General features: G+C 34.8%; 1 protein-coding gene and 2 long non-coding RNA genes across 3 annotated transcripts; 2 read left to right on the forward strand and 1 right to left on the reverse strand.

Moving 5' to 3' along the window:
- Window positions 1–408: 408 nt before the first annotated feature.
- Window positions 409–9131, reverse strand: LOC147406219 (pathogenesis-related protein PR-4-like). The gene is made up of 4 exons (XM_086432520.1): window positions 9095–9131; window positions 7993–8066; window positions 7670–7814; window positions 409–524 (listed from the first exon to the last, which is right to left on the reverse strand). The coding sequence occupies exons 1-4, from the start codon at window positions 9129–9131 to the stop codon at window positions 409–411; spliced, it is 372 nt and encodes a 123-aa protein (XP_086288646.1).
- A 268-nt stretch (window positions 9132–9399) lies between these two features.
- Window positions 9400–10610, forward strand: LOC147406220 (uncharacterized). The gene is made up of 4 exons (XR_015175779.1): window positions 9400–9634; window positions 9722–9863; window positions 9989–10307; window positions 10556–10610. It is a non-coding gene; the product is annotated as an uncharacterized LOC147406220 (long non-coding RNA).
- Window positions 10611–12134: 1524 nt separating this feature from the next.
- LOC147406221 (uncharacterized) lies at window positions 12135–13780 on the forward strand. The gene is made up of 3 exons (XR_015175780.1): window positions 12135–12316; window positions 12478–13082; window positions 13166–13780. It is a non-coding gene; the product is annotated as an uncharacterized LOC147406221 (long non-coding RNA).
- The last annotated feature ends 1217 nt before the right edge of the window (window positions 13781–14997 follow it).

Here is a 14997-nt window from a genome sequence, read left to right on the forward strand (position 1 = left end):
GTGTCACCTGACATATATCAGTACTACCACTTGCCAATACTGTGAGTGGTACTGACACTTGAATCCTGGATCAAACTCAGCCAACTGGAACTCCTAACCTCTAGTCTTTTGACCCTTAGACACTTCTACTGAAAATTATTTTACAAATGAAGTCCTAAAAGACAACACCCTATTTACTGTTTTTTACTTAAACTTGATCTTTCTCCTTGTTTGCAAGATGTAGTTATGTATACAAGGATGTGCAGTTACCTTGGACATTGCTGCCTGTGCAGCTAGACCAAGTGCAGTAGCAGGCAATCCTTCAATATCCTTCTTATTAATGTGTTCAACCTGATCAGCATGCATTTTCCTCACAAATGACTTATAGGTAAGTAGTTTATATTGAAAAGACAGACTAATAGGATTACATCAGTCACCACAGTTAACGAACTGATAATTAACAATGAGGTGGCCCCGGGCATTGCCTTGTCCATTGGTGTCAACACTACAACATTTTTTATCTGTAGCGGCGGATTTTTCCGCCGCTATAAGGCAATTTTTCCGTCGATAAAGGCTATTGCGGCGATGAGCAGTGGAACCAAATATCCGTCGTAGATTCCTCCGTCGCTAACTATAGCAGCGGACATTTCGCTGTTGCAGGTAGTACATTTAGCGGCGGATCTTAATATCTGCTGCAATATGTCGATTTTTTAAATGAATAGAATATTCTACCTATAGCCGCGGATCTTGATATCCGCTGCAATATGTCCATTTTAAATGAATATAATATTCTCCCTATAGCAGCGGATATTAATATCCACTGCAACAAATTCACTTCCTATAATGGCGGAACTTAGTATCCGCTGCAATAAATCAATTTCTAATAATAAAAAATATAGTACATATAGTGACGGATTTTACTATCCGCAGCAGTATATCAGTTTTTAATTAATAAAAAAAATACTACATATAGCAGCAGATATAATATCCGCTGCAATAGATAAATTTTTAGAAAATAAAATAATTCACTTATCTCATCATCCGTTGCTGTAAGTTGTTTTTTTTCCTCCATATATATATATATATATATATATATATAGGGTCCCGTTCAGCAACAAACATTTTGGCAAAACATTTTTTAAAACATGGGTTAGAGGTTTTGGAATGGGCTGATTTTTGGTGAGATGACCTCTACGGTGAGGAGATCATCCTCACCAAAAATCAGCCCATTCCAAAACTTCTAGTCCTAGTTTACAAGTTGAAAAATCGTGGACCGTCCATTTTTTGTAAATCATTTTTGATGGGGTTAGAAGTTTTGGAATGAGCTGATTTTTGGTGATGATGATGTCCTCACCGTAGAGATCAACCTCACCAAACATCAGCCAATTCCAAAACCTCTAACTCATGTTTTGAAAAATGTTTTGCCAAAATGTTTGTTGCTAAACATTTCCCATATATATATGGGAGCGGTTCGGCAGCCCTAAAGTTTGCCAAGTTTGGTGCCAAACATTTTTTGTAAATCACTTTTGATGAAGTTAGAAGTTTTGGAATAGGCTGATTTTTTGTGAGGATGATCTCTACAGTGAAGAGATCATCCTCACAAAAAATCAGCTCATTTTGAAACTTCTAACCTTGGTTTACAAGTTGAAGAATTGTGGACCGTCTAATTTTTGTAAATCACTTTTGATGGGGTTAGAAGTTTTGGAATAGGCTGGTTTTTGGTGTGGATGATCTCCTCATCATAGAGATCATCCTCACACAAAAAATCAACTCATTCCAAAGCTTCTAACCCATATTTTGAAAAAATGTTTGGCACCAAACTTGTCAAACTTTAGGGCTGCTGAATCGTCCCCTATATATATATATATTACATTTAACTTATATCCTCCTACCTACGTCCATTGAAAACTCAAACATGCCATCCGACAGGCCATTGGGTTAACCTATCCAATCCATAAATCTTTTCATGGTTAGTTTTATTTCGCTAACCCAAGACATACACCATAGAAACCTAAGTAATAGGTAATAATAATTATAAAATATGTATATTTGACACAATTCAATATTTTGTTATATTTTAAGATACACATGTCACCATTGTGCTATACAGAGCTTTGAAAATCCTATTGACGGAGCAACAGAAGGGAGTGACGTGCGTATCACCTTTTCCCAAAGATACGAGGGTGGAGCCACCAGTCCAAATATTATAAGGGGTTAGGAAAATAAATAATTTTCAAATTTATTTTCTAAACAATCATATAAGTTAATAATCCTTCAAACCAAATCCAAGGCAAATTTGATCCTAATGAGAACAAAGGTATGAGGAGGGAAATAAAAATAATAAGCAAATGTCATACCTAGTTTGAGATGAATCAATCTTCAATGGAATGCCACTACGACTCCAACCCCTGCAATTACATGATGCAACCTCTGTTAATGAAAACCATAGGTATTGGAGAAGTGCAAAAAAGCAACACTATTGTGGTTTATTTATGTCATTAAACATTGGTTCATCTCAATTTGCATATTTGGAACTAATTTTTCAATTTGCATATTTGGAATAAATTTTTCAATTTGCAAATTGAATCTCAATTTACATATTTGGAACCAATTTTTCAATCTTGAATACTTCTTAGTCTCCTTTATGGGAATACATTAGTGTGTAAACAAATTAGTTAATAAAACATTAAATATCTTTCCAATCATTAACCCCAATTTCCTGGCATCTTTATCTTAAGTAATCCTTATTTTTTTCTAATATTTTCATAGAGTTGTTTCTCTTGGGATTTCATGCTGAAACTACATATATAGGTGAAGGTTCTAGTTAAAAGATAGTGATTGTAAACATTGAGTAGCATATAATACAAAGGAACCATAATGAGACCCTAATACCGATGAAAACATTTGCCTCTACAGATTCATTCCAAAATTAGTTTTTTATTTTTTATCGGTATTCCATTCCAATATTAGTTAAATTATCAATTCTTGCTGAATCATCCTAAATAAGTGAACTCAATAAAGGACATATTCACTTCATTCTCCATGGTACATACTGTTTGGAAACCAAGATATCTAATCTCCTGATTACTTGACAGGCTCGGTTAACTAATTCTGTTCAGCCAAGACCTGATTGGGTTTCTTATTGATCTTGTCTACCAAGATCTCATCTTCTTGGACAAGTGGAGATCGTCAACAAAGTGAACTTTGTTTGTTGTCTTCTTGTTTTTGTGGTTTCCTTGATCTATGTTTTGTGCTTTACACCAACCTTTAACCCATTAGAAACAGGATGTTCCATTCGATATCTTGGTTAAATTATCCTTGTTAACTCTTTGGTTGTTAATCCTCAACTCATTATCTATTCCAACCGGTACCGGTAGTAACCTGTGATTTTTTTTATTTTTTTTCTGTAACATCCGCCATTGTGTAGAAGTTTTCTTTTATAAATTACTGAATATGGATGAAAATTAAGTTTAACCCTACAAAAGAAACTTAATTAATGTGGAAGGATTATCAAATTTTCTAATATTAAGCTTTCGGAAGGAAAGATTTCAGATTTTTTTAGGCTTGCTTTGGAATGGTTTCCTCTCTACTCTCCAGCTCAACGGGGAATCTTATGTTTTATTGATTACCTGCTGATTACATTATGTAACATGTGCCCCCCCCCCCCCCCCGCCCCCTCAATAGTCCACACACACGCACGCACACCCCACCACCACCACAAAAATAAAATAAACAAATTCATGTTTTAGCCAAATCACTATATAGAATCATTTATTGACTCCAGCCACTAACACCACCAGTGTAATTCTGTTGTAGGCCTTCTTGCTGATCTTTTTTTCTGAACTAGGGGACAAGACCTTTTTCATTGCGGTAAGGATGCGCCTATTTGTAGTTGAATAGCAAAACACAATCAACCCATTTCCTCTAATAGTTTTTGCACTGGTATCCATATGTGGGCATCTTAGTTTACTATAAATCCATGAATAGATTATTGCTAATCCCTACTCATTTTAGTTTTTCTATGCCTTGAATAGGCACTTTTAGCAGCTAGGAATTCTGGAGCCATTGTTTTCATTGGTACTTTTGGCGCACTTGCATAAGTTATATGTTTTGCGTATTAAATGGATTGAATTTTCATTGGCACAAAGCTTCTATGTATTGCTCATTCACTATTACAAAATCTCCTAAAGTATCTTTACTATGGATTCTATATAGAACTGGATTGATAACAATTTTTCATACACGTGGCAGATGACGTAAGCTGGAGCAATCAAACATTTGAAGATTCAACCAATTATTATTTGCCACATGTCAAAAGAAAATGAAGATTCTATCTAATCCAAATGATTATAAAAATGACACATCACCAAAAATATGGCACAAAACAAGATCTTAACAAGTTGGGAAACCTGAGGTGACAGACAAGAGACTACCTTTCTGCCTAATATTCATTCCCCCCACCCAAAATAAAAAAAACTTATTTTCTAACCTTAAATGTTTGTCAAGTAATTTAGACTAACCGTTGAAAAGACTAACTAATTAACATCACAAGTGGACTCCCTTGAAAAAGTTTACCATAATAAAGTATACCAATATATTTTAAAGTACAAAAGCACAATTGGAACAATAGTCAAGTAGTCCCATGTCTCAATTCCATTATAATTTGGAAATGTAATCTTGAGCTACCCATTGTTCACCAAGTAAACCACCGAATGGAATTTTGGTAATCCCACCAAATTTATGCTAATAATACAACCATGGCATACTTTCATGCACTTTCTGACTAAATAAAATCAATACCAACAAAAAAGTGAAGGTCCCTTCGCTCCTTGACATGATCAAGGGATATTTTTTAACAAGAACAAAACAAAACCAGCTCACAATAAACAAAGCTAACATCACCTATGAATTCAATGCCTAATGAAAATCCCAATAATTTAATTAGTGAAGAATCACATAATAACAGAAACCTACCCTTCTTTCCATCCAAAGAGACTCAATCCTTACCCAACTAATATCATCAACTAAACCCTTATCACAATAACTTTCATGCCCCCTCCCCTCTTCAATAAAAAATATATTCAAACACACTCTAATATTTCCCTCTAATCTCCATAGTTGTGGCTTTAAATTACGATGGATCCCACCAACATTAAACTGCTAGACTTGAAGATATGCACAACATACATCAAGATGTAGTAAAGGAGGAGTTTAAGGCATCAAGCTACATAAATTTTACCCAAAACTTGGTCACCTTATCATTTTTCATTGTATTATGTTCTTAACTCTAGGGTATTTTCTTACTTGTTGGATTGGGACCCTCAGGTCCCATACTCCCATATATATTAGTATCATATATTTCAAGAATTACAAATCATAGCCTCACTCCTTGTCTCCATGTTTGTAATTTGGCAACATATCTATGGGATCTTCCAAAAGAAACATTTGCTAACTCTCCTTCCCAAGGAATTCCCTTCGAAAGAATTCCTTTTCAATCCAAATGCAGGTTGCCTCCATAAAAAAAGTTGACTATTATGATTAAACAATCTACCCTAAGACCTCAGTCTAGTTCTATTAACCATTAACAATGTCACCAACAATACACCTAGATACCATAAGGCCCTTCATTCCACAATAGTTTAAAATAACCCAAGTGTTTGAAACTAGAGCAGATTCTTACATAAAAGTAGATGATAGACAACGTATGTGGGTTGCATAAAGAAAGAAAGTAGTGCTTTTATTGGTCAACTCACCCTCTTCTATAAGAATCCACTGAATATACTGTCAAAGATGCAATTCCCATACACACATAGAGATTTAAACCTAATTAGATTGTCCAATTAAACTATAAAGAACCACAAAACATGGAAGTAGTAAAAAAGCCTCTAAAGTCAAAAAAGAACTGACTGAATTTTTCATGAATTCAGTTTGACAGAAATATATATAATGCCAACTAAAGATCATAGGCACAAAAAGCCATATAAGTACTAATTTCAATATTGCTTGAGAGGATTGGACGACCCCTGAAAGTTCAACCCATCAACAAGTTAACATGTATAAAACAATTCAATAAAGTTCATACGATCAATATTTTAAATGCCAAAATTGGTCAGTCCATGAGATTGTGCACATTTTTTATGCTCTAAGAAGTTGGCCAGCATGGTTCAAAATATCATATTGATTCGGTGCTTTGGTTTTATCAAAAACCGAAACATTTGATATATACGATACCTTAAATTAATGTTTTAAAAAAATTCTATCACAAATATTTACCAAACCAAAGGGGTTTTATCTATATATCCTAGTCTTTCCATTAAAGACCAAGGTCAAGGCCATGTCATCCGTTGACAAAATGTTTAGAATTTCATTTTCTCAGAAAAAAAAATTTTAAAAATCGAAGAGGAAGAACTTACCTCAAACAACCAACCAAATGAGTTACCTTGGAACCCAAAAATCCAAAGATATCTTAGTTTAACAAATCACAATATACAAATTCAAATAATTAACAACAAAAAAAAAGAGACCTAGGTTTAACAAATCACAATTAGCAAAAGAAACTCAAATAAAAAATCGATGGAACTCTAGGGTTTGAGATTTGAGTCGTATTAGGTGGTTGAATCCATGGATGAACAAAAATCAAATAGAAATGGATCGGTTGCAGAGTATCAATTGTAAAAAATAAAAAATCGAAACATAAGAGAGAGAGAGAGAAAGAGAGAGAGAGAGAGAGAGAGAGATCTTACCGGATGTTCCAGTCGAGCTTTTCGAAGTGTTCTCACAACCACCAACAGACAGCAATGAAAACGAGAGAGAGAGAATGACAGAGACGAAGTAACGAGGGAGAGAATGAAAGGGAAAGGGAAAATTACTTTTCGCGCCCTCTTCTTTCCTTCTCGAATTGATTTTTATGTTCGCGCGCGAAGTTATAGAACATTTACATACGGAACTATTTTTCCGCTGTATAAGAATGACCTTTAAACGGCGGAAGAACTAATCCGCTACAACATACTCACCAAACTGCAGCGCAACTACCTATCCGCTGTTATGACCGCTACAATGTTATGGTTTAACAAAAATTTATAGCTGCGGAAATACCATCCGCTGTAATATTGAATTTAAAAAACTAAAAAAAATGAATTTTATATATAAAAAAGTGTATTCTATAGTTGCAGATATCATATTCCGTTGTTATAGTCAATTTAGAATTTTATATATAAAAAAAAGTGTATTCTATCGCTACGGATACCATATTCCGCTGTTATAGTGAATTTAGAAGTAGCGTTTTTTATATACTCTACGGCTGCGGCATATATTATCCGCTGTTTTATTCAATTTTAAAACAAATATATACTCTATAGCTGCGGAAACGATTATCCGCTGTTATCTTTAATTTTAAAAAATATATATTAACCAAAAGAACTCACAAAACTGAATTTTTTTATATATTTAAAAAAAAAATGTACTTTATAGCGGCGGAACCTATAATCCGCTACTATATTCATTTAAAAAACTCGGTAGGGAGGGAGACTAATGGAAAAACAATGATTTTGTAGTAGCGGATATATGGATCCGCTGCTATATAGATTGAATGGGGGATAAAGGGACCCTATAGCAACGAAATAAGTATCCGCTGCAATAAATACTATTTATAGTGACGGATAATAGTATCCGCTGCAATAAAGATACATACAGAGGCGGATAAAATTATCTGCTGTTATAAACAGTCGCTGTAGATCTAAAATGTTGTAGTGCAAGTTGCTGAAATCCAGTCCTCCGTTGCTGCATTGATCCACTATCCTTACTGTTGTTTGAGCACCAGTCCTAGTGTTTGTCACCTACATGTCTTAGAGAAATCCGGGTCAGTTTTTCTGTAACAAATACATGACACTTATATGATTTTGGCTGTGCCAGACATCTATCGACACATTCACTACAAGACACACGTGTATATAGTGAGTGATAGACATCTATTAAACTTCCTGTAATGTATTGAAATGCTATTTTCTTACTTACCCTTAAACAACTGCCACAAGAGGCCTGGCCACGTGGACCAGCAGGACCACAGAAGGCAGTCCACCCGTGTATGTCTAATGCTCATAGTTGCACATATTTAAAAAAAAAAAAAAACAATTATCCACACACCCAAAAACCATTTTTAATTTCATCATTTGGTGTGTTGTAGAAAGAGCTGATGTGGCAATATAAGCTCTCTTTCCATTCCTAATACTCTGTTTCACTGAAAAGTATTGACCTATGAGAACATGTTATAAACTTTATCTTCCATCACTGTGCTGTGTCTTCAAATTTTTGTTTTTTTAACTATCTTAATCCATGCCATCTTTGTCCTTTTTGCCTTTGTGGAGTCTTCAAATTCACAAAAGTAGTCCTCATTGGTGGCACCATTGATCTTCCATGCCAAAACCATCTCTTTTGACTATCTTTCATCTCAATCATTTGTCCTAGCTTGCATGACGTGTTCTCTTAGTGCAAGGATAAAGGTTCCCAAGTCCTCAGATAGTCTTTTTTCTATTGGTCCGTCTTAATTTACTTCACTTACACATTTTACCAAGGTTTAGGTGCTTCATTCTTCAGTGTTTCCTAAGGAAAAATGTGAATATATCTCACAAAAAGGTCGGAGGCCTCTTTGTTGGGTTGGCTATTTTGTTTATCTGTTGTTGAATGCCTCGTCGGATGTGGGTTTCTCAGGGTGACTTATATTTCCCCTCCTCCCTTGGTTAAAAAAGCAGCTGCTGGATCCCAGTACTATATAGTTTTGTGTCTGAAAGTCTCTTCGCATATCTACTCTATTTTTCATCTTCTAAGGGCCTGTTTGAATTAGCTTTGGGCTTCTACTCTGGCGGGGATCGAGTAGAAGCTCAAAGCAGCCTTTAAGTGCTTTTTAAAATGAGCTTCCAGATTTGTTATTTGGTGTTTTCTTGATATTCATCCATGAACTCAATTTTCTTCAATTTCTGCCATTTTTGATCATTAGCTGATTTCCATCTCCTCTTTATTTTGCCATTTCTATTTTCTAATATGTTGTTGTATTCTTATCACTTATTACCACACCCTCAAGAATCTGTAATAGTTGCTCTAACAACAAACCGTTTGCTACCACACCCACAAAGACGCGAACACGTGTTGGTGTCCATCGCCAGTACAAAGTATTGCACACACCGACTCCCACAAGCACAGCAGATTATTTCATGTTAAGTGATGTTTTTGTTGAATACTTTAGTTTGTATGAAGTATTCTACATAGAAAGAATGCATTTAGATAGGCTGATATATATTTAAAATCATAAAAAATAGTATATAAAAATGATAGCTGAAAACAAAATACTTGAATAGATTCAACTTTTGGTGTCTTCATGCACCTAACACATGGATCGCACGGAGTATAACATTGAGATTAATTGCAACTAAATCCATTTCATCTGTTTCGGTTCATGTAGGAGACTGAGTCTAATCATAATTGCTGCTATAATGCTCCTCTTGGCATTTCTTGGATTATGTAAGCAAATTGATCCTCAATATCACTTTCTTGAAGTTTCGGGTCACTTCATCTATTGATGATTTTCTCAAATTTTATGATTGTTAGGGTGTTTATTTTCTACAGTGTTTTCTGTTCTCGGAATGCAATTTCTTGTATACATGTGAGTCACATGACATTAATAAACCTATTTCCTTTCACTATGTTTTTTTCCCCCCTCATCAAGTGCTTTTATGTTGAATGGCTGCAGCTTGGTGGTCATTGGGTGGATTCTTGTTACGGGCATGGATTCATCACTATGAGTTCAGATGGAGCTTGAGCGTCTTGATGTGGATCAATATCCAATCCCACAGAATTTATTCCCAACCTCATTGTTTGAAGCAGTACATGAGGTGGCATTTCTTTAGATATTTTCTTTAGCTTTTTGTAAGATCTTAATGTTGTTTCCTGTATTTAAGTGGCATTTCTTTAATTCATTCACAATCCTACTGAGCTGTTCTTTTTCATGCTTATGCAGATGTGGACCTCATAACTCTTTTGGTATTGTCTGATTCCTTATCTTACCTGAACCTTAAAGGGTGTACTTCAGTAACCGATGTGGGCATTTCCAAACTTATATGCAAATGTGTGAACCTACATTCAATAGGTGTTAGGTCTGTGCTACTGCCTTGGAGACTTGTCTTCAATAAGCTTCCACCTCTATATGCCAAACTTAAGGAAATTGAAGCTAGAAAGAGTGACTCCATGGATGACAAATGATGATTTGTTTATTCTAACTCAGAACTGTGCAAGTTTGATTGAGCTCTCATTATCGGGATGCACACTCCTCAATTCAGGTCTGCAATCTTATATATCAATCATTTATTTTATATGCAGGATAACTCTTCTGCATGTTCTCTATAAGAAAATGTATTCTTTTTCTCTTATTATATTTAAAGAAATCACAAGCACATGATGCAAATTGATTTCTTCTTAAAGCCTTTTGTTGTTTTACTTTTGCCTAAAATAGTCTCTCTCTCTCTTATGTACCAAAGCAATGAATGGTATGTGCGCTCTATTTCTCAAGGGGTTATCTTGTTTGCAGATTCTCAACAGATAATTTCATGTGGTTGGCCGGGCTTGATTTTGATTCATTGCAGATAATTTCTATTGACTCTTTCATGCTTCTGTACATTTTCTAGTTTTGAGTGAGAATGGAATTTGTTAAAATTTATGCATGATTCCTCCCTTACTGTACTCGAGATGGTTTACCAAGGAACGTAGATGATCCATAAACGTATCACTAATTTTATTATATTTGGGGTCTGCAGCCAAAACTGGTGGCAGTTTTGAATTTTAAATCTTTTGCAAATCTGAAGGCACCTGTTTATCCACGTCTTGCTCAAGGGAAGTCTTGGAACGAAGTAAGTTTATTCAAATTGATGTTATTCATATTTTTGTTTCTTTATTATCCATTCTTGTACAATTGGAATTCTACCATGTTATTTACCTGGGCACTCAAAATGGATGTTGTACTGTCTCTGTTGTGTCCTGGTGACGTAGCTCGTTTGTTTTCTTCATCAAATTCACTTTTAGAAGTCTATCTCATGTTCTCATTATGCTAACCATGAACCATGTTGTTATGCCTCTGGTGTTTGGAGTATCTTATTTTTAGTGTCCTGCTACCAGCATGTATTTGAATTTTTTTCTTATCCTTGGTTTGAGATGCACAGCACATTTTAGTTTCCTGACTCCATCACCTGCTGCATTTATTGACAAGGCTTCTCCAAGTGAAGTTTAGAACTTCTTTGGAAGCCTGAGGATGGCTATTTTATTAACAATTATAGAATTGCTAATCATTTGATTGAAGTATTGTTTCTGTCTTACATGCTCATTTTTTGGAATTGTAAATTTTCTACAATGCCCCACCCCATTTATATTCATTTCTTTCTATGTATAGTTACATGAAGACCAAGCTAATGGATTGATAATCAAAATGTCTCATTCTCCTAACATCTATATCTATGAAGAAAGATCTTTATTATCAATTGTTTCAATATTTTACTTTACTTTCAACACTCTTATAGCAATCATTAGAGCTCATTCACAGAATGACAACTCTATCGTTGTTTTTCTTCTTTTTCTCTACATTGGGTTCCTTTCTTTGTTGGCGAATTATTTTTCCCGTAATTTTCTAATTTTTGATGCACCAAAAAATTGAAACTAGCAATTTTTCACAGAATTTCAATTTCCGCCTGACTTTCTGTGCAATTAAATGTACCCTTACTAAAAAATTCAAATAGCTTAAAAAATCTAACACACTAATTAATTTGATAAACAAAAAAACTTCCCCAAATTGGTGAAACACATCTCTTCTAGCCACCATTGCATCTCTTTCAATATCTGATATCATCACTAATGAAGGTGGAACCCACCAAATCCATGGTTCTCATCTTAAAATGGCTTTTGACCTATAACATCACCGTGGGGGTCATAGTTGCAAATGATGAAAGTATCTCCACTTTTACAACTGACCCTACCACACCCAACTCTCAAGCATGGCCTCCACACCATCTGTGTATAATGTAGACAGTCTCGGTTCTGAATGCATATGTTCTGCTTATAACTATAGAACCTCTTTTCAGCATCCCAAGCAGAAATAACATCCCAAGCAGCAATAACTAGTGCTTGTGGCTTCTATGTGTTCTTTTTGTAAATAGCTACATTTGGTTTTTTGGTCCTTAAGAAGTTAAGATGTGAGGTGTTTACGTAGTGATCTGTTTCGTGCTTGCTTGTTTTACAGAACTCCAATGTTGCTCATTACAGAGGTGAATTTCCTGAAAGAGTTGGACAACCTGATTGCCAGGTATGTTTCATTTTCGACTGAGATAATTTACCTTTAAGTTGTCATTATACTTGATGATGATATCCCTTTAGGTTTATACATAAAACAAAGTATTGAATTTAAGGCACCCATGTTGAAGTATCCGAGTACTGTAGGATCTGATGGTATGATGGTCCTTTTAGGAATGTGACTATCTTTTGTTAGTAGAGGATAGACACCTTCCAATTCTGTAAGGGCGAGGAGTGACCTGCTTTACAGGGGAAGTTGTGAGTAACCATGATGAGCTCATGTCCAACTTTTTTGCGCTGCCAGATGCTCTTGCTTATGGAAAGGTACACATTGTACCTGTCACAAATATATCGGATACATTTGAAAATCTATTGATATTTTTAATAAAAAAAATATGTTCTGCAATAAATATATATGTTGGAAGTTTAAGTTCTTACTTTTTGCAACAGTGTAGTGATGTTTTCAAAGAGTTTGATGTTATTCCAGTTTAATGAATGAAATATTTATGTTGCTAATATAAATTTGTATTTATTTTTCTTTCCCCCTTTTTTATTTCTGAGATTTTCAAGTAAAAAGCCTGATCCTCCAAGTTGTAAGAGAACGGAAATCTATGATAATAAAGAATTCTTGAGAATGACTTTGTGGTTGCTTTGTGCTTTATTTTGTATAATCTTATAATGGTTTAAATTGTCATGGTTTTGTACCAAATTCTGGTTCATTGTAGATCCCAGAACAGCTGCTAAGTGAGAAAGTCCCCAAGCATCTTATTCCTCACAAGGTGACATTCTTTTGGCTTGTGTTTCAAAGTCAGACATTACTATATTGGACTTTAGTCTTCAACTTTTGTATTGCCTTGTGCAGACATTCTCTGGCAATCGACCGTCATTCTGCCTTCTACTCTCCTATTTGAATGCTTACAACATTGGACAGGTTTGTGTGTTGTTTCTCACGCATTTCATTGTCACAAGGACTTTTAGGTCTTAATTGTTCTTTGCTTGGAGCCCATCTGCCTTCAGCTATTGAAATCTAAGGGCGAGGAGTGACCTGTCAATAATGAAGAAATCCAATAGCTAGAGTGTGTGCTTAGGTCCTCTAAAAATAGGGCCAACCTTAGAAGAGTGTGTTTTAATCGTAAAATGTCACTCCATCTCGACCATTCATTTGATAGAGAGCCTCAAAGTTGACTAAATGTGTGTCTTCAAACATCTAGTCGAGTGTTAGAGTTGAACTTTCAGCTGTTTAAGTCTCAAAAGTTCAACACTCATAGTTGAAGGTGAATGTTGATTTTAACTTCAATGTTTGGCGTTGCAAAAAGCTTCGACTCATCATTGAGAGACAAAAAGAAAGTTATAGGATTAAGGTTCTAAACTAATTGCTTGCATTCAATTCAAGCATCTAAAACCTAAGGTTAGGAATTAGAAGACTTTGTATTTATTTACTTGCTAGTTTGGGCAGAAGATCAAGGCTATCGTTTCAAAAATCAGAAAAAAAAAAATAAATAAAAAGCCTTATTTTCAAGAAGAATAAGAGATAGGAGGGGAGCAACTTGTTCAGCTGGAGTGGTGACCATATAGGTGAAACTTGTTCCCTATATGGATTACAAGTGAGATTATGGGAACTGGAGTGGTAGTAGGTGAGCCTTATTTGTTCCTGCTTGCAATCCCTTCTTTTGAATGTTCATAGCCCTTCATCATTCATGGTTAGTTATTAGTTGTTTATAACTCCAAGCTTTGTCCTTATCAATGGTGCCGATTATTTTCTATTGTGAAATCTTCTAATCCTATAATCAGTTACATGTAATATACACTTGTTTTATGTTTAGTGTTGCTCTTTTGTGCTATTGTAAATAACTTAGTAATGGCCGGCTGATGGGTTTGGCTGGCTCAATACTTAATGTTTTGATTTTCTTCCTATAGGTGTATAGTGACCCATCTGTTGACCATTTCAAGATGTTCCTCTCCCAGCTGCTGTCATTGCATTGATACTGTGAGTAACATTATTATATCCACATTAAAATAGTTGTAGACATCAGAACCTTTATAACCATTTAAATAATGGAAATCTGAAAACCAATATTATTGTTATTATCATTTCATATTTATGTTTGCACATAAAATTGAAGAATTTGCTACTATTTGGTTCCTTGGCTTAATATATGAAATTCACCCATTATTTCGTGGCATATTCTATTGACATTTCATGATTAAAATGGTGTTTAAACTCTCAATAATTTAAAATTTTGTAATGCATTTATATCACCAATATTTCAATTTATTTATACTTTTTCTCAAGTCATTTACACTATTTGACTCTATCAAGTCATCGAGGGAATCGACAGGTCCACTCAAGACTCAAATGGATACACTAGACTTCATATTGAGTAGTTATTAACAGTTCATAGTAACAATATATTTTCTTCTATGCTAAATAAAATATGCACACTTCATTCTCAAGTGGTTAGGGTGTGAAAGAACTCTTCATTTTTCAGCTTCAATCCAACGTCAACTCATTAACATCCCTAGGGGATAGATAGACCATCTTACCCATAAATTAACACTTAAAATAGTTCAATTTCTACTTTTGATGATTATCACACTCCCAACATCGATCCATTATGGTACTTTAGGCCACTTCCAACATAGAACCATGTTCTAGCACTTTCGGTAACTAAGTTTTAAACTAGTTACTATTGG

Source organism: Akebia trifoliata, chromosome 3 (assembly GCF_017979445.1).
Source record: "Akebia trifoliata isolate Shusen 1 chromosome 3, ASM1797944v1, whole genome shotgun sequence".
NCBI lineage: Eukaryota > Viridiplantae > Streptophyta > Magnoliopsida > Ranunculales > Lardizabalaceae > Akebia > Akebia trifoliata.